The sequence below is a fragment of the Limanda limanda genome, chromosome 8, assembly GCF_963576545.1.
Source record: "Limanda limanda chromosome 8, fLimLim1.1, whole genome shotgun sequence".
Taxonomy (NCBI): Eukaryota; Metazoa; Chordata; class Actinopteri; order Pleuronectiformes; family Pleuronectidae; genus Limanda; species Limanda limanda.
The window spans coordinates 21,485,288-21,501,243 of NC_083643.1; the positions used below are offsets into that span (position 1 = coordinate 21,485,288).

General features: G+C 40.4%; 1 protein-coding gene across 5 annotated transcripts; it reads right to left on the minus strand.

The window, feature by feature from the left end:
• Window positions 1–221: 221 nt before the first annotated feature.
• Window positions 222–12,933, minus strand: znf143b (zinc finger protein 143b). 5 transcript variants are annotated; one of them, XM_061076371.1, is made up of 15 exons: window positions 12,526–12,933; window positions 10,365–10,477; window positions 9,395–9,583; window positions 9,108–9,188; window positions 8,081–8,277; window positions 6,713–6,781; window positions 6,507–6,623; window positions 5,884–5,959; window positions 5,168–5,293; window positions 4,119–4,298; window positions 3,672–3,899; window positions 3,153–3,301; window positions 1,944–2,096; window positions 1,497–1,625; window positions 222–568 (listed from the first exon to the last, which is right to left on the minus strand). In XM_061076371.1, exons 2-15 carry the CDS (start codon window positions 10,468–10,470, stop codon window positions 485–487), a joined length of 1,884 nt encoding a protein of 627 aa, XP_060932354.1. In that variant the 5' UTR covers window positions 10,471–10,477; window positions 12,526–12,933; the 3' UTR covers window positions 222–484. The 5 variants fall into 5 exon arrangements, with proteins under 5 accessions (XP_060932354.1, XP_060932351.1, XP_060932355.1 ...); XM_061076368.1 differs by having other exon boundaries at window positions 10,365–10,480; XM_061076372.1 differs by lacking the exon at window positions 12,526–12,933 and adding an exon at window positions 12,202–12,458.
• Between the last annotated feature and the right edge of the window lie 3,023 nt (window positions 12,934–15,956).

Below are 15,956 nucleotides of genomic sequence, written 5' to 3' on the forward strand. Positions count from 1 at the left end.
GTTAGCTGCAGATACAGCTTGAGTTAATCAACTAATCTACTCTTTGTTTTATTGGTTTCTTTAAATAGTGCCACAGGATAGCGAGGACAGATTGGGCCCCAACAACAAACTTTGGTGGGTGACTTATTATAAAATTAATCTGGTAATGATTCTAACAGATCACAGTAAATGAACTTTACATCTGAGCAAATGTTAAGGTGTTCAAAATCAAGTACAGTCCATTAATCACACTTTTTTTTATTAGAAATAGCATTCGCTGTACACTGCAATGTGTACACTGTGCACCATAAACATTAGAAAGCATTTTTCTCCTCTCCTATTTCTTTTGGCTGAGGAACAAAATAGCATAGCTGAACTCCAGTTATCAAAATACTATGTACACATAAAAGCTAAGTTCTTTTGTGGAACAAAAAAACATGGAGGAAGACATGATTTCTCATGATGAGATGGTTTTGATCCTAAATCATAGTCCGTAATGAGTCCATCAATCATCCAGGCCTGGTGACTCTCCTTGTTGTATCCTTGATGCTATTCTGATGGCTTCCTCCAGCGAAGGCTGATCACTGAGCTACAGAGGAAAAGAAAACAATGTACATCATACAAACACTGATTGACATGCTGTTAATCACTGTGAGTTGATCAGCACTACTGATTTAATTTATTTACTCTGGCACCCCTTTAAAGGAATTACCAGCTTCGACAGTGAGTGAGCTGATTTACCTTGATGACAGTCACATGGTTGAAGGCTTTCATTGCTTTAGTAATTGACATGGTCTAAGATGTTTAACATGATAAAGGTTAGTCACCAGACCTGCAACCTTTGCTGCAAATTAAGCTCCCCAGGGTTTAAGGACCTGAGTAGTTGATCCATTGTTAAAAACTTTAACATAATATGTAGTTAAAGAAAATGTATTTTTTCATGTAGTGAATCTGTCTGATGTAGGTACAACCAGTTTGTCATTACGTAGTCACATGGTCACCTCACCAATGGGAAACAGCCAACCTAATTTAAGGTAAATTTGCTTTTGTAATGAACGTTATTAACTAACTTTAATTTTAACTTTATTGGTGTCAATGCAAAATGAAATAAAACCACAGCTGTAAATGATTTATATATTTTTCTTTTTTCAAGAACAGAAAATTACAGATAAAACCCCACATCCCTTGGTTGTAAGTTTCAGTTTGGTCTGAATGCACCAGCAGGAGGGATGACACGTCTCCACCCCCTGAGCTAACCTACCCAGGATTTATGGTCAAGCCTTTAATGTGAAGAGGCTGGGGTGTGATTATGTGTGGGGGGGTTAAATGAACCATTAAGTTCTGATTGAAACTCCTGTTAGGATCACATACAACTCCTAACAGTATGATATTAACAAGAAAATTTAAATTTTCAGCAAAAACAAAATACTTATGTACCCAGTCTTCTTCATCATATCTTGAACTAAATGGAAACCACCCAACCATTCTAATCCCTCCTATGAGGGCGCTCTACTAACCTGCACTGCAATGTGAGTGCCGTTGGAGGTGGCTAGTAACGTGACAGGATGCATTCCATCGTGTTCTTGGCTGTAGCCGGCCTCCTCCACCGTTTGGAACGAGGACATGTCGGGTGTCATGATGGTCACCTGAGGAAGACCGACATTGTACTCAGATCTATTTACTGTGATGTGGCGTGACAAATCAATTAGTGACCTTTTGTGACACATTTGAGGCCAGGTTAAACAGAGAATTGGTTAAGCACCATAAAGAGTTAATTTGGTAATTTGCCATGACATGACACAAGCACTAAAGCCTGTGATGTGGCGGTTCAAGTACTATTGACCGGTCCAAGGAAGCACATTGGTTTCTAAACTTAAGTAACTTAGGTAACACACTAAACTCTTATCACATGACGTGTTAATGCATAACTTTAGTGTTACACACTGAACTCTGACAGTTTTTACCTGTTCATCGGAGCCGTCTGTTGTTACCATGGTAACCGAGTGAGAACCTTGTGTTGCTAGTTCGTGGGCTGGGATGGTTATGGTTGTGCCTTCTTGGGTTACCATGGTTATTGTGCCACCCATAGCTTGTAAGTCTGCTTCAGAGATACTGACCTGATGTGAGACACAATACAGATTTAAGATTTAGTTTCATGGTAAATCACTCAGGGTCTTTGTTGAACAACCTTTTTTCCACAAATGATGTTGCCTTATAAACTTTTTGGATTAACATCTAAATACACAATATCAATCTTTATTTGTAGAGAACTTTTCAGCAGTATTTTACAAAAAAGAAAAAGAAAAGTCATTACAACTCTAGGCTTAAAGGAAAAAGATTTAAAAAAAAAAGAAGCTATTTGATGTCTACAAAACAGTCCAGTAAAAACAAAATAAAAAAAGATTAAAACAGGAAGTTCAGTCTGGTAAAAAAATTATATCTTTAAACAGTTTAAAAAGATATAGCAAACAAAAAACAAGTACATCAGGACAATCTCTTCAACAAAGGGATGTAAGAATTTAAGAAGGGACTCAAAAGACATTACAAGTCAGCTGACCTCATCTCCTCGGGCAGATCTCCCTGAGGCTCTAGGCCCGCACAACAAAGTCTCTGTCTCTTGCTTTTCAGCCTGACGCCTAGTACAGATAAATATCTCTGCCCGAGGAACAAAAGCTAGCTACCAGCACCTGAGGTTCTTAAAGGTCATGGGGAGAGGCCATGAAGAACATGAGCAGTAATCAGAAATACCTGTTACGCCAAAATTAGCAGGTATACCAGTAGTTTTTTTTTAAATGCCTTTCTGTTCATCTAGGTGTCAGGTTTCTATCACTGCCGATCAGAGCCGATCAAAACCCATGGCTACTGTAAAATCACTTGACCCGAGAGTGAAGGCTGATTGTTAAAGCGTTACATATAGTATAATAAAGTTAAAATGTTATATTTGCTGCTGAAGGTTAAATTAATGTTTGTTGCTCAGTATATGCGGTCTCTATGAACAGAGTTATTGCAATCTATAATTACTTCCTTTTTTGATATTTTACAGGTTGGATAATGGGCGCATCTTCTGACTGCAATTTTTCTTCCGTTCCTACTGCTAATAATCTGTGGTAGTGAAGACTCTTGAGTTGAAGCTACTTATTTCTTTAACTGTATGGAAAGTATTTACTGCTCACCTGTTGTTGTGTCCCGTCCTCCTGCGTTACCAAGGCGATGTGCTGCTGACAAACCATATCGGAGTTCTCCACTGTAAGCTGCTCTGAGCCAGAGTCATCTGCCTCAACCACTGTAGCTGAGTAACTCACGTTAGGGTCATCAATAGCATCTGAATTCAGATAAAAAGCATTTGTTAAGTTTTGAAATTATGTTATTATTCTTTTTTTCTTAAATCAATGTACATTTCCTGTTCACTTTCACAGCGTGTTCATGAACTATCCTACCTAAAATCATTTTCTACAGCCCATCGTCATGTATTCAGAATGATATAATGATTTATTCCAACAGAAGACTGAGCCTTTAACATAAATATAAATATGTGTGCGAAAGAAAAATATCAAAATATCTAACTGAAGACAGTAAAGCCATACAGCCAATCAGCTAATCAGCATGACTAATTGTTGCAGTTCTACATTCACATTCAATCTAATACATTTGACAGATTTTCTCAACATTTTTATCAAGATCTTTACACTGACCTGTTGGTGGTTCAAAGTATGTCTCCTGTTCCTCCTCGATGGGCTCAGTGTCATTGTGGGCTGTGCGTTTGTGCATGGCGAGTGTGGAGATCTGTTTGTAGGTTTTCCCACAGTGGTTGCAGTTGTAAGGTTTGCAGGGCGTATGAACAACATGATGTTTGTAAAGGCTGGAGTATTCTGTGAAGCGCTTTTCACACCCAGGCACTGTGCACACATATGGTTTCTCCCCTGGAGAAGCAGGACAGAAATTACATAGTCAGTTTTTATTTTATTATAATTACTGTGAAAAGTTGTGACCTTACAATATTGAGGTGCCTTGATATAATGTGGGTTGTGTTTCGACAGTATACAAATGATAATGAAATTAATTGAATTAATTCACTGCTTGGTGAGTCATGAATTACATGGAACAGACAAAAGAACAGACTAAGGCATAGAAAATCTCACCGGTGTGAATCCTCATGTGGTTCTTGTAGTTGGTGGCACTAGCAAAGGACCGTCCACAAGTTGGCTCCGAGCAGTAGTATGGCCGCTCACCGGTATGTGTTCGGATGTGAACTTTACGTATGTTGGAGGTGGTAAACGATCTGCCACAGCCTTCGACTGGGCATTTAAAAGGCTTCTCTCCTGCCAGACAATAAATGGGAAGTAAGTTTAAAGCTAGGGTTTGCAATCCTGGAAAAGCTAACAAGAGCAGGCTACACTTAGAGAGCAGGCTACACTTAGAAAACATGCAACCAATACATCCCAGCCTCTCAAATCTGCACTTTTGTAAAAAGTTACGCCCCCAAAACACATAAACGTGCACTGACTGACAACTTCTAGAAGCCGACTCTTCCATGACTCACTTGCCAACTTCTGGCTATCACCTCTGCTTCAATGATGTAAGTCTCTCTGGCTCTCTGACAGTGATTTTTGAAGGTTTAAAAGGGAAAGTCGAGTCGAAATCAATTTACAGTTCAATAATGTGACCACAATTATGTGTATAAAATGAAAATAAATCAATTTGGAGAAATAATGTAAAGCCTTAGACATGTTGATATATTCTGAGAAACATTGATTGTGTCTCTATAAGGTAATAAATCTATAAATAATATAACTGCAAAACTCATCCATTTAAAAAATAAACTGCAACATCTTGGTGTTGTGCTTCTCATGATGACCATGTGCCTGATAACTCCTCCAGCACTTTGCTAGCTCTCAGCAAGAATTCAGCTCTGAATGTCTAATCAACAGTTCCTTGCACTTCGTTCAGCCAATCCTGGCACTTGACTATTATCTGTTTTGTTTCAAAAATCAGGTGGTTTATGTCTCTGGCCTCTTTGTTTAGACCAAATTAACAGAATATCAGCTGTTCATATGTTCATCATTTCAGCTCCCACCAGAAGCACAACTGCAGTTTAACCCTGTGTCTCAAGCATGACATATAAACAAGATATCTATACAGCTTCAGGGTTAATGTATACTGCAGTGACCTTATGACTGTGGTCGAGTACCTGTATGAGTCCGTGTATGCTTCTGAAGGTCACCGGAGGTTTTGAAGGACTTGCAGCAGTTCATCTCCTGACATCTATATGGCTTCTCCCCTGTATGTGTGCGTGAGTGACTCTTCAGTCCATACCCTAAAATAACCAGGAAACAGAAAAGGAGTCACAGACATTCACTGAAGTCCTTATTCCTGTTTAACACATTGAATAACAGCACCCCAGCACACAGTATTTAATCTGATTTAAAAGTGTTAATTATTTATGCCTATCAATATAAGATTCCCAAAGTAATTTGCTCCAAATTTTCTGATGTCCTATCTCTTTCTCCTCTGAAATATGCAAACTCAAGAGAAACAACATAAGTATAACATGTTCTAATGTGTAAAGCCATTTCACACGTAAAAGCTTTGGTATTTTAATAGTCAAAGTGCAGGAAAATTGGTCACATTCTCTTCCTGAGTTATAATGGCCAGAAATGTTATTTTTTATTTTAAGAATACTAATGTAAAAGTAATGATTTATCTTTAGGTGTTCCAGAGATACGTTCAAAAGAACCTCTGACCACTTATTAATAATCAGTTGTTTGCCATCGTGTTTGTGAAAAATTTGAAGAGATAATTTAGCTTGAAAACATAATGCCTCTGGCCATTACCATCACCAGTGTGGAGGCATAAAACTATATGAATTTGTTTAAAAGTGACAAAAGCAACTATCACCACTGATACCTGTAGCAAACTTCTTCCCACAGCCCGGATAGTCGCAGACATATGGTTTGTCTCCGGTGTGGGAGCGTTCGTGTACCTGTGAGAAGCACAAAAACAACTGTGAGGCAGTGAGGCAATTTGTTTTACATGTAGCTAACAAATAGGGATGCACGATATATGGCAAACAAATGCTAAATGCAAAAACAATGGTTGATCATTTATATAAATCAACCACTCATAGTTACAAATTTGTTCCAGAACAAATCAATGTGATGACTAGAAGTTTCCACAGTAGAATTTAGTTTGGGGGAGGCAGTGGCGGCACGAGATTTGACAATTCTCTGTTTTCTCTTCTTCCGACAATGATTCATTAACGCATAAACCAGACGCAAAAACAAGAGCAAGCCATCTGATTGGCCAAATATATTGACATGCAGAGCATGAATTCATGGCACATGGAACAACATTTTTCGCAGTTCAAGCTGTCTTTTGCGATACTTATACATGTTGATATTGCGCTGACGATATGTTTTAGATACATCCTGCAGCCATATCATTGGAATATGCTTCTAATATCTGCCAATACTATCTTTAAACAATGATATGCTTGAGTAGAGACAAGCAAACACAACAGCCACACTGACCTTGAGATGATGGGCAGTGGTGTAGAGTTTACCACACCCCTCGTATTCACAGCGGAAAGATTTTTCTCCTACATTTGTGACTCTTGCTTGCCTGTTGTCTTGACCCTGTAACACAATCTGAAACAAGAATGGGTTAGACGTCATTGTTCAACCTCAATAAAAGGATAAAGAGTCATGGAAAAAAAACAGCAAAAAAGATTTTGTACCCGCATGTGAACGCCATTGTCTCCTTCCACTCTACTGAAGGGGCCTAAGGGGTTTTCTATATTCTCCACCTTAGGAAAAATGAACAGTACATACCGTCAAAATTATTATGAACATTCACAGTCAAGGGAAATATATGGGTCAAAGAAAAAAAGGTACGTTATCTAGAAAAGGGTTAAACAAGATAAACCACAAGGTCTTTATTTCAAAATATAACCAGGTTAATATCAATATACGGTACATTAACAAATGCTTCATATTGTTTTATCTATACAGATTGCATTAATTTAAGCCTTTACAAAAGACATATGCTAAAATAATCACACTTCACGATCCAAAGGCTGGTAATGGAGCACCATGACACAATTTAAAAGAAACATTGTCAGAACAGAATTTTTACACAGAAAATACTGTATAAAAAGCATTAATGGCATGTAAAATTCTAGATATTAAAATAGTATATACAACATAAATTGATAGATTATTCCAAAGAATTCGAACTTCCAGGTTGTTCCCCACAAATTAGCCAAACTGTTGCCACACCAATACCGTTGGAGGCTGTAGTGGAAAATTATACTGTTCCTGTAGTGCCTGTAAGGTCAACACAGGTTCAAATGTATCTGATCATAAGTTCTTCTGTTTTCATCTGCATCAAGTGACCTGGGTTCATACGAGTCATTGAATGTGTGTTTGTTCCCGAAACTTTCTCTAAAAATCTATTGTTGGAGATCGTGTCTAGACACTGTCTAGTCAAAGTTCCTTTTTCAAATGCTAAATCTTAAGTTTCTTTATGATGTTATTGATGATGTGATCAGATGATCTGCCTGTCCACGTGTGCTGTTCATGTGTTTGTGTAAAGTCCCTCTGTGTGTTTTGAGGAACTCGGAGGGCTTCTTAACTGCCAGTTCCTGAGAGACTCTTGGCACTCTCAAGCAGACAGCCTTGCTCTCAGTTTGATTTGTGTCCGAGGCCTCGTAATAAAATACAGACTAACAGTTTGTTTGATTCACTCTTTATTCCTGACGACTACGTAAAATTGCCATAACAAGGCATAATATTTTTATGGATGGTTTATTAGATCTCATGGGGGTTCATTAGTTACTTAATAGGAATCAACCCTTCACTGTTACGGTCTTCCACCCAGAAGGTTATACAGTTTTTTGACCACTGCTGCAGCTTGTTGCTGCATTTGTTACTCATGATATGAATTCTTGTGATTGATTTTTTTTATTATTGGAAAGAATTTCAGGTTTACTGACACTCAGCATACCATTAACAATGCTGGGGTTTTTTGACAACCGTGTTGCTGACCCTCAGTGACCTGAAGCACTGCCTTAGCCTCTATTAGTACACTGATGTGGAATGTCTACCTTGGTGGTGTACTGTTCCAGGACGCTGATGGTTTCAGGGTCGATGGCAGTGCCTTCAGTCTGCAGGTCTGCGATGGTACCGTCAGCCTGGATGGCCAGGATGGTGTTGGACTGGGGCATGTGCACTGTGTGCTGGATGTAGGCCGTGCTGCCATCCTCCAGCTGCACCTCCTGCAGGCCCGTCTGGTCATATGTATCTTCACAGAAACAAGGAGAAGGATTTAAAGACAGAAATAAGATAAAGAATCTGGCCTTGAGGTAGTTGTTTATACAGAAAGAATGGAAGCTTTCATACTGTACACATCTGTAGACAAAGAAGGTGCTACTATGAACAAAACCATTTATCTGTACGTCAGGTCAAATAAAAAACTACATGTTTTTTTCTAAATCCTTTCTTTAAATTTGTATGAACAGTTTTAAAATTATCATGAATAAAACATATTACATAAAGAACGTAAACACACTAAGCTTTCTACTTGCACACAACCTTTCTAGAGGATGTTTAGAGGTGCTATGAACAAGTTATAGCAGAGGAAATTAGGTGTGCCAGACCAATACATTACTTTATTACTTAATTTCTCTTATTGGCTCTGTGTTTATAAAGTGCATTTCTAGTCTTGCCATTCACCCACATATTCATACAGTGCATCCAAGGGCAGCATGTTTTCTATAAGAACAGAATGGCCATCAGGGGCGGTTCAGAGATCAGTATCTTGCCCAATGACACTTCGTCATGCAGATGGGGAAGACTGGGATCGACCCGCCTTCTGGTTAGAGGACAACCGCTCTACCCCTTCAGCCACAGCCGTGTCTGTTTTAAGTCTATTATTTTTCGTCTTAAACTCAGAAGAATAAGAATAAAACTCATTGTTCAATAAGGACTTGCAGAATTACCTGAACATAAGCAACTGAATAAATTTCAATTTGATTTCCAACTAAGACAAAAGGTTTATTACAGTAATGAAGAAAGTGAAAAAAGGAACTAAAAATTATCTGAAAAAAGTTTTAGGTGATAACCGTCTTTTACCTTTGGGTGTGTGAATATAGGCTGTTGTTCCATCTTCAAGCTGAACTGCCTGTCCATCTTCAAGCTGTAAACTGTCCCCTCCTACAACAGAAAAAAAACATATACAATAATATAATAAATAAATTACAACACAGTGATTTGAATGCATTAGGTAACCCAGATGAAATACAAATACATCTGTTTCCTATCGAGCTACAAGACCTTGCAACAGTGGTGGGTGGTTTGCCAGCTCACAACAGAGAAACAACGAGAGCACTATTCTGTATGGAGTTACAGCCGTGTTTTACCGGATTTAGGCATCGACACATGCTGAACGTAGGCAGCAGATCCGTCCTCCAGCTGGATCACCTGGCCGTCCATGATCTGTCCGTCCGAAAAGGAACCTTTGGAGTCATGTTGGATGTATGCAGTGGATCCATCTGCTAGAGTGACAGCCTGCAGGCTCACTGTGTCCATGCCCTCCATCTGATCTCCATCTGGGGAATTATTTGACAATAAATATATGTTAATTGTCAACTTAAGAAGTAAGAACACTGCGTTGTGGCAGATGTAAAATCAACGTGTCACGGCTTGTTGTTTTCTAAAAGGATAGAATACCGATACTGGTACCATCTCTGTATAGATAGTTCACTTTTAAAGTCAATATTAAAGTTCCTTAGTAAGATAATTTTTCTATTTCATCCCAATTTTGATTAAAGTTTAAATCAAATATGGAAATTTACCATGACAGCTCCTTTCAGGTATCTATTTTATGAGACAATCAGCCTTCCCAACTGTCTGTATTACTTTGTGCAGAAAAAGCAAACGTCATCTTTTATTACCATCTATTGTAAGCTCTACATTCATCACTATAAGTAGTCAACTGGAACTTAACGCTCTTTAATGTGTTTAAATAATAAGATATTACAATGTTCTTTACAAAAGACTAGCAAAGAACAAAAATGACTCAACTCTTTTATACATATTTTGCATAGTCTGGATTGCTAATAGTAGAAGCTAATAACATAAACAGTGTAAACTTAATTTACCTTTGAGCTGTATCTCTTGTATGAAAGGTGCAATACAAATAAAGTAAATTGTTTTAATTATGAGCTTAATGAAGATGTCTTATTTCTTCAAAATAGGCACAGCAACAAAATACACCACACACGATACAGAAATGAAGATTAAAATAAGAGAACCATTTGAACGATTGTCCAAAGCTGTAGTGTAATATTGACAATAAGTGGTATCAGAGGGTCAAGTGCGAACGCTCACCTCCCACCGTCACAGCCTCCGTCAGACAGAGAGTGACCGGCTGCCCGTCTGCATCGTGAAACTCTGCCATTCCCTGCGAGTCCCGATTTATCTGGGCCAAGAGCATGCTTCAGCTGCTGGAGTGACACATGCAGGAGACACATTTGAAACGGTCATGTCAGAGACACACATTGTCATGATGCACTGTGCAGTGGGATAGGGCTAGTGGTCCGTTGATGGTATTGAGACACTTGTTAATAGATGGTACAGATAATTTGTAAAACAAACATACAAAAGGCTTCCTAATAAACTGATGGGTCCCTATTAACCCTATTTTCCTCCCCTATGTGCTGATTTTCCATGCTGAAAGACTGAAAATGTGGCTTGAAAACACATTAAGGAATGTGCAATATAAAAGGGAAAAATTTTTTAAAAAAGTCTTAGAATTAATTGAAAACATTTATGTTCAATCCTTACCATGTGTGACAATGTTCTACATATAATTCTAAATTTAAAAAGTACAACGTGACCTGAACTTCATACAGACAGATACATGTGAAAGCTGAACATGGTTAACAAGGAGCAGCTATTTAGGACACAGCTCCACAGGATTAACAAGGAGACTGAAGTTTAAAACACAGTGTAAGATTTGTGAAACCCAATTCTATTTATGAAGATACAAAAAAAATGCATTTTGTGGGTGCTTTCTTATCATCTAAACATTGTGCCATGTCCACCACTGAACCTGGACTTGTCTAATCTGGACCACAAACTAAGCAGGAGCTCATAATACAGTTTGAAATAAGGTTAAGGGGATTCCACAACCGTATTAGTGCCAATGAAAGCTGCAATTAAGAGTCAATTAATCTATCAATTTAAAATTAACAATTCATTCATTAACGATCATTTTTTGCGATGTAGTTAAGTCTCAGGTGCTGTTCCAATGCATGTTGTTGACAGGTGTTCCTTTTACTTTGTCCAACACATTAAAACCAACGAGTGTAAGCTAAACGACTGATCAACAGTCCAACAGCATCCTTGTTAACTTTGATTAAAGCTGGTTAATTGATGATCTGTTGTATTTGCCTGCATCAGTTTGACATGCATGTTCCTGACAAACAATCGAGTACATAAACACAGAAATTAAATAACCTATACCTTAAAACTGGATTGTGACAAGAGGTACACACTTCAAGTCCAAGCCTCAAGTTCAGGCGACAACACATAACTATCTTTAAGATCTGTGTCCTGTCAGTGACTGTTTTCATCGAGAACAAGCCCAGACATATTTCTATATAATGACAAACTAAATTGTAAGTGCTCCGGTAAAAAAACACCCAGCATGGAGGTTTGGAGAAATAGGGAAGTTGCGAACAAGCTTTGTTTACACCTTCATTGAACAAATAGATTTAGCTTATTTTATAACCGGTATCAACTACCAGCAGTTGTGGGACTTTCGTGTCACTATATTTGACTTGTTTGCACCTGGCTCTGCCCTGATGTCAGTGTCTGCTATCTCCGGTGCTGTTTTTGGCGCTTGTTGATTTGAATAGTAGTATCTGGGGCTAGCTAGTTAGCAAGCTATGCTATGCTATGATGTACACATGTACGAGTGGCCACGCAGGTCACTATGAACAAAAACACAATGTGACAAGTGTGTTAAGCCAGCGGAGTTGTCCGGCTGACTGCGGCTGGTCACAGCACTGACGGCATGTGTGTACGGTCACATACGGTTATAACGCCCTGTCATAACGGCGCTAGCGTGCTAGCCAGCATGCTAACTGCGGTGGTAACAGCGCAAAAACCCGCTGTCACGACTTTAAATCCACGGCCAACATGACACTGTTTCTCATAATACCGTCAGGTTAGAAGCAAACACTGGGTAGTAGTTCGTATCGGGAGTCCCTGCTGACTGTGTGTGGAAGCTGGAGGGGAAGCTAGCTGCCTCCGGGTAGCTTCACGCTGTGGAATTAGCAACGCAGTTCGGAAACAAGACCGGGGAACCGCTGCGCTAAGAAACGATAACATAAGCATCTTGACCCGCTGGGTGTCACTTTATTTCAGCTCGAACTGTCTTTACTACGCGTGGTCAGAGTCCCGGCCGCAGCCTGTCGCCACCCCTCCCAGCAGAGATGGCTGTAGGAATAATGCACACTGGGTAAAAACCAATTTATAAACTAACCTCCGAAAAATTTCCAACAATTCCTCCTGTTCGACCACCATGCACCAGTGCAGGAAACGCTCCGTGGTGCCTGCACGCCGGGAACATGTACACCAGCACGGTCGTCCGGCCCGCCTCCCCACACACCAGGCCCCGTGGTTGGCTAGAGACTCACAACTCCCGCTGCTATTGGTCAATCAACATGTCCATCATCACGACTCGCGGCTGGTATTGCAAGTATTCATCTTCCCGGGCCCCTACAGGACGCCATTCCGCGTCGGTTTTCGTATTGTCTGAGGGTTTGGACTGAAAAAGCGAACATTCTAACGTCAACCAAGGACGAGTTCTGACGGAGGCTGGTGTGGTCCGAGCCGTGCCGAGCCGTGCTGAGCCCAGGGATGTGGCTGAGTTGTTTTTTTCTGCGACGTAAACAGCGACGTGTGGGGAGGTTTTTCAGCCTCCATGTTGAAAACAGGGTGATGTGGGAAAAACAAGAGGGAATCTGGGCAATGGAGTGAAGAGCGATGCCCGGCCGACATCTGTCAGACTGCGAGGCTAACATCACATCTGGAATATACAGGCGTCTGAAAAATAAATACATAAATATATGAAAAACACAACAAATGCAGATGTTCATTCCATTGTGTAATTTGTCCATCATGCCATGATTCATCATCATTAATCACAAAGTTAATTTGAGTGATCAGAGAGATAAAGAAACTTGTCCTTGTTGATGGGAGTGGTCCCCTCTAAGATTTTGATGACTTTTTACCTTTTACCCACAGGGTAACTGGGTAAATTATGTGGTTCATATTCTTATATAGTTCAGCACCAATGGGATATGGTCCATGTTAGACAGTGCTCCGCGTCACCATCATCAAAAGACCAAACGGAGGAATCTTTTTGAAAGGAATGTTATGCACTTCATAGATTCATAACATCTCTTTAAAGGTTCAGGGTGTAGAATTTAGTGACATCTAGTGGTGCAGTTTTGTTGCAGCTGAATATCCCTCCCCTCACCTTCCCCTTCCAAACATGAAAGATAACCTATATGGAAGACTTCAGTTGTCATAAAATAAAAAAAAGTGTTAAGTTCGTCCAGCTTGTACGACCGTAAAAAAACATTGGCGGCCTCCGTAGAGAGCACCCACTCCAGATGTAAATATAAAGGGCCCATTCTAGTCAACCATTCATACAACATAGATGAAACACACTAGTGAAAACATCACAAGGATTATTTTATATTCAATTTCTGCCACTAGATCCCTTTCACCTAAATCTTACACACATTCACAGTCCCGCCCTGATCAGATCCATATCAATATAGACTCATTATTACAGCGCCACCTGCTGGCTGCAGGAAGTGACATGTTTCAAACTTTGATGAAATGCTCTTGGCTGCTTTACAATATACAGCTCAAATGAGCTGTACACATAAAAGAACACTTCAAAGGATTCATTAATAAGCAAATAATTATTTAATGTCACAGTGTCAGTGATGTTAGAATCCTTTGATGTCATTGATGTAAAGGTGAAAGATTTTTAAGATCTGAAGAGAGAAGCAGGTGTTTTTGACCTGAACAGATCTATGAGTCTAGTATAGTGATAGCGATAGCACCACCTGCCAAAAGGATGTAAGCCTTGTTTCAAAACTAAATTAGATAAAAGATGAAGTTTTCACTATGGGGTCTTACTTGATGGGGTGGACCGTAATGCGTGATTAGTGAGCGTGGTCCAGCGGTCCATGACAGACTCATTGATCGTTCTGCACTAATCGCTTTGACATAAAGGCAGCAGTTGCTGAGAGGAGGTAAGACCAAACTGTTGCTCTTTTCAATAGAGTGTTAAAACGTGAGAAAAAGAGGAAGTGAAAGAGAGAGGGAAGAGCAGAGATCTGTTTCTGTTTCGGAGGAAGTGAATCTGTTCTACAGTCACTGGCACCAGCTGAAATGGAGCAGCAAGAAAATCACCTGGCCAGAGAAAGATTCTCCTGTTCGATCTGTCTGGATCTACTGAAGGATCCGGTGACTACTGTCTGTGGACACAGCTACTGTAAGAGCTGTCTTAACACCCACTGGGACAAAGAGGAGGAGAGAGGAAGCTACAGCTGTCCTCAGTGTGGACAGACCTTCAAACCGAGGCCTGTCCTGGAGAAAAACACCATGTTAGCTAATTCACTGGAGGAGCTGAAGAAGACTCGACTCCAATTTGCTCCTGCTGATCACTGCTATGCTGGACCTGAAGATGTGGCCTGTGATGTCTGCACTGGTAGAAAACGGAAAGCTCTCAAGTCTGTCATGTTTGGTTTGTTGGGACTCTTATTGTGAGAAACACCTCCAGCGTAATCTTCAGTCAGCTCCATTGAAGAAGCACACGCTGGTGAAGCCCTCGGAGAAGCTCCAGGAGAACATCTGCTCTCGGCACGACGAGGTGATGAAGATGTTCTGCCGCACTTATCAGCAGTGTATCTGTTATCTCTGCTCTGTGGAGGAACATAAAGACCACGACATAGTGTCAGCTGCAGCAGAAAGGACTGAGAGGCAGAGAGAGCTCGGGCTGAGTAGACAAACAATCCAGCAGAGAGTCCAGGACCCAGAGAAAGATGTGAAGCTGCTCCAACAGGAGGAGGAGGCCGTCAATGGCTCTGCTGATAAAACAGTGGAGGACAGTGAGGAGATCTTCACTGAGGTGATCCGTCTCTGATGTTGAGCAGCAGATCAGATCCCAGCAGGAAACTGAAGTGAGTCGAGTTAGAAAGCTTCAGGAGAGATTGGAGCAGGAGATCACTGAGCTGAAGAGGAAAGACCATGAACTGAAGCAGCTCTCAGACACAAAGGATCAGCACCAGTTTCTACACAACTACCCCTCACTGTCACCGCTCAGTGGATCTACACACTCATCCAGCATCAGGTTCCGTCCTCTGAGGAACTTTGAGGACGTGACAGCAACTGTGTCACAGGTCAGAGGTCGACTACAGGACATTCTGAGTGAGACAGAGACAAAGATTTTACAGATTGTGTCTCGAGTGGATGTTTTACTGCGACAACCAGAGCCAGAGACCATAGCTGACTTCTTAAAATATTCACAGGAAATCCCACTGGATCCAAACACAGCAAACAAACTGTTATTATCTGAGGGAAACAGAAGGTAAGAAGAATGAGTGAAGAACAGTCTTATTCTGATCACCCAGACCGATTCACTGATTGGTGGCAGGTCCTGAGTAGAGAGGGTCTGACTGGACGTTGCTACTGGGAGGTGGAGATGGGGGGACACGTTTGTGTAGCAGTCACATACAAGAATATCAGCAGAGCAGGAGACTCATATGCGTGTGGATTTGGATTCAATGATAAATCTTGGTAATTATTTTGTGTTGGAAACATTTATCTCTTTGATTACAACAACATCAGGACTCAAGTGTCAGGTCCTGTGTCCTCCAGAGTAGGAGTGTACCT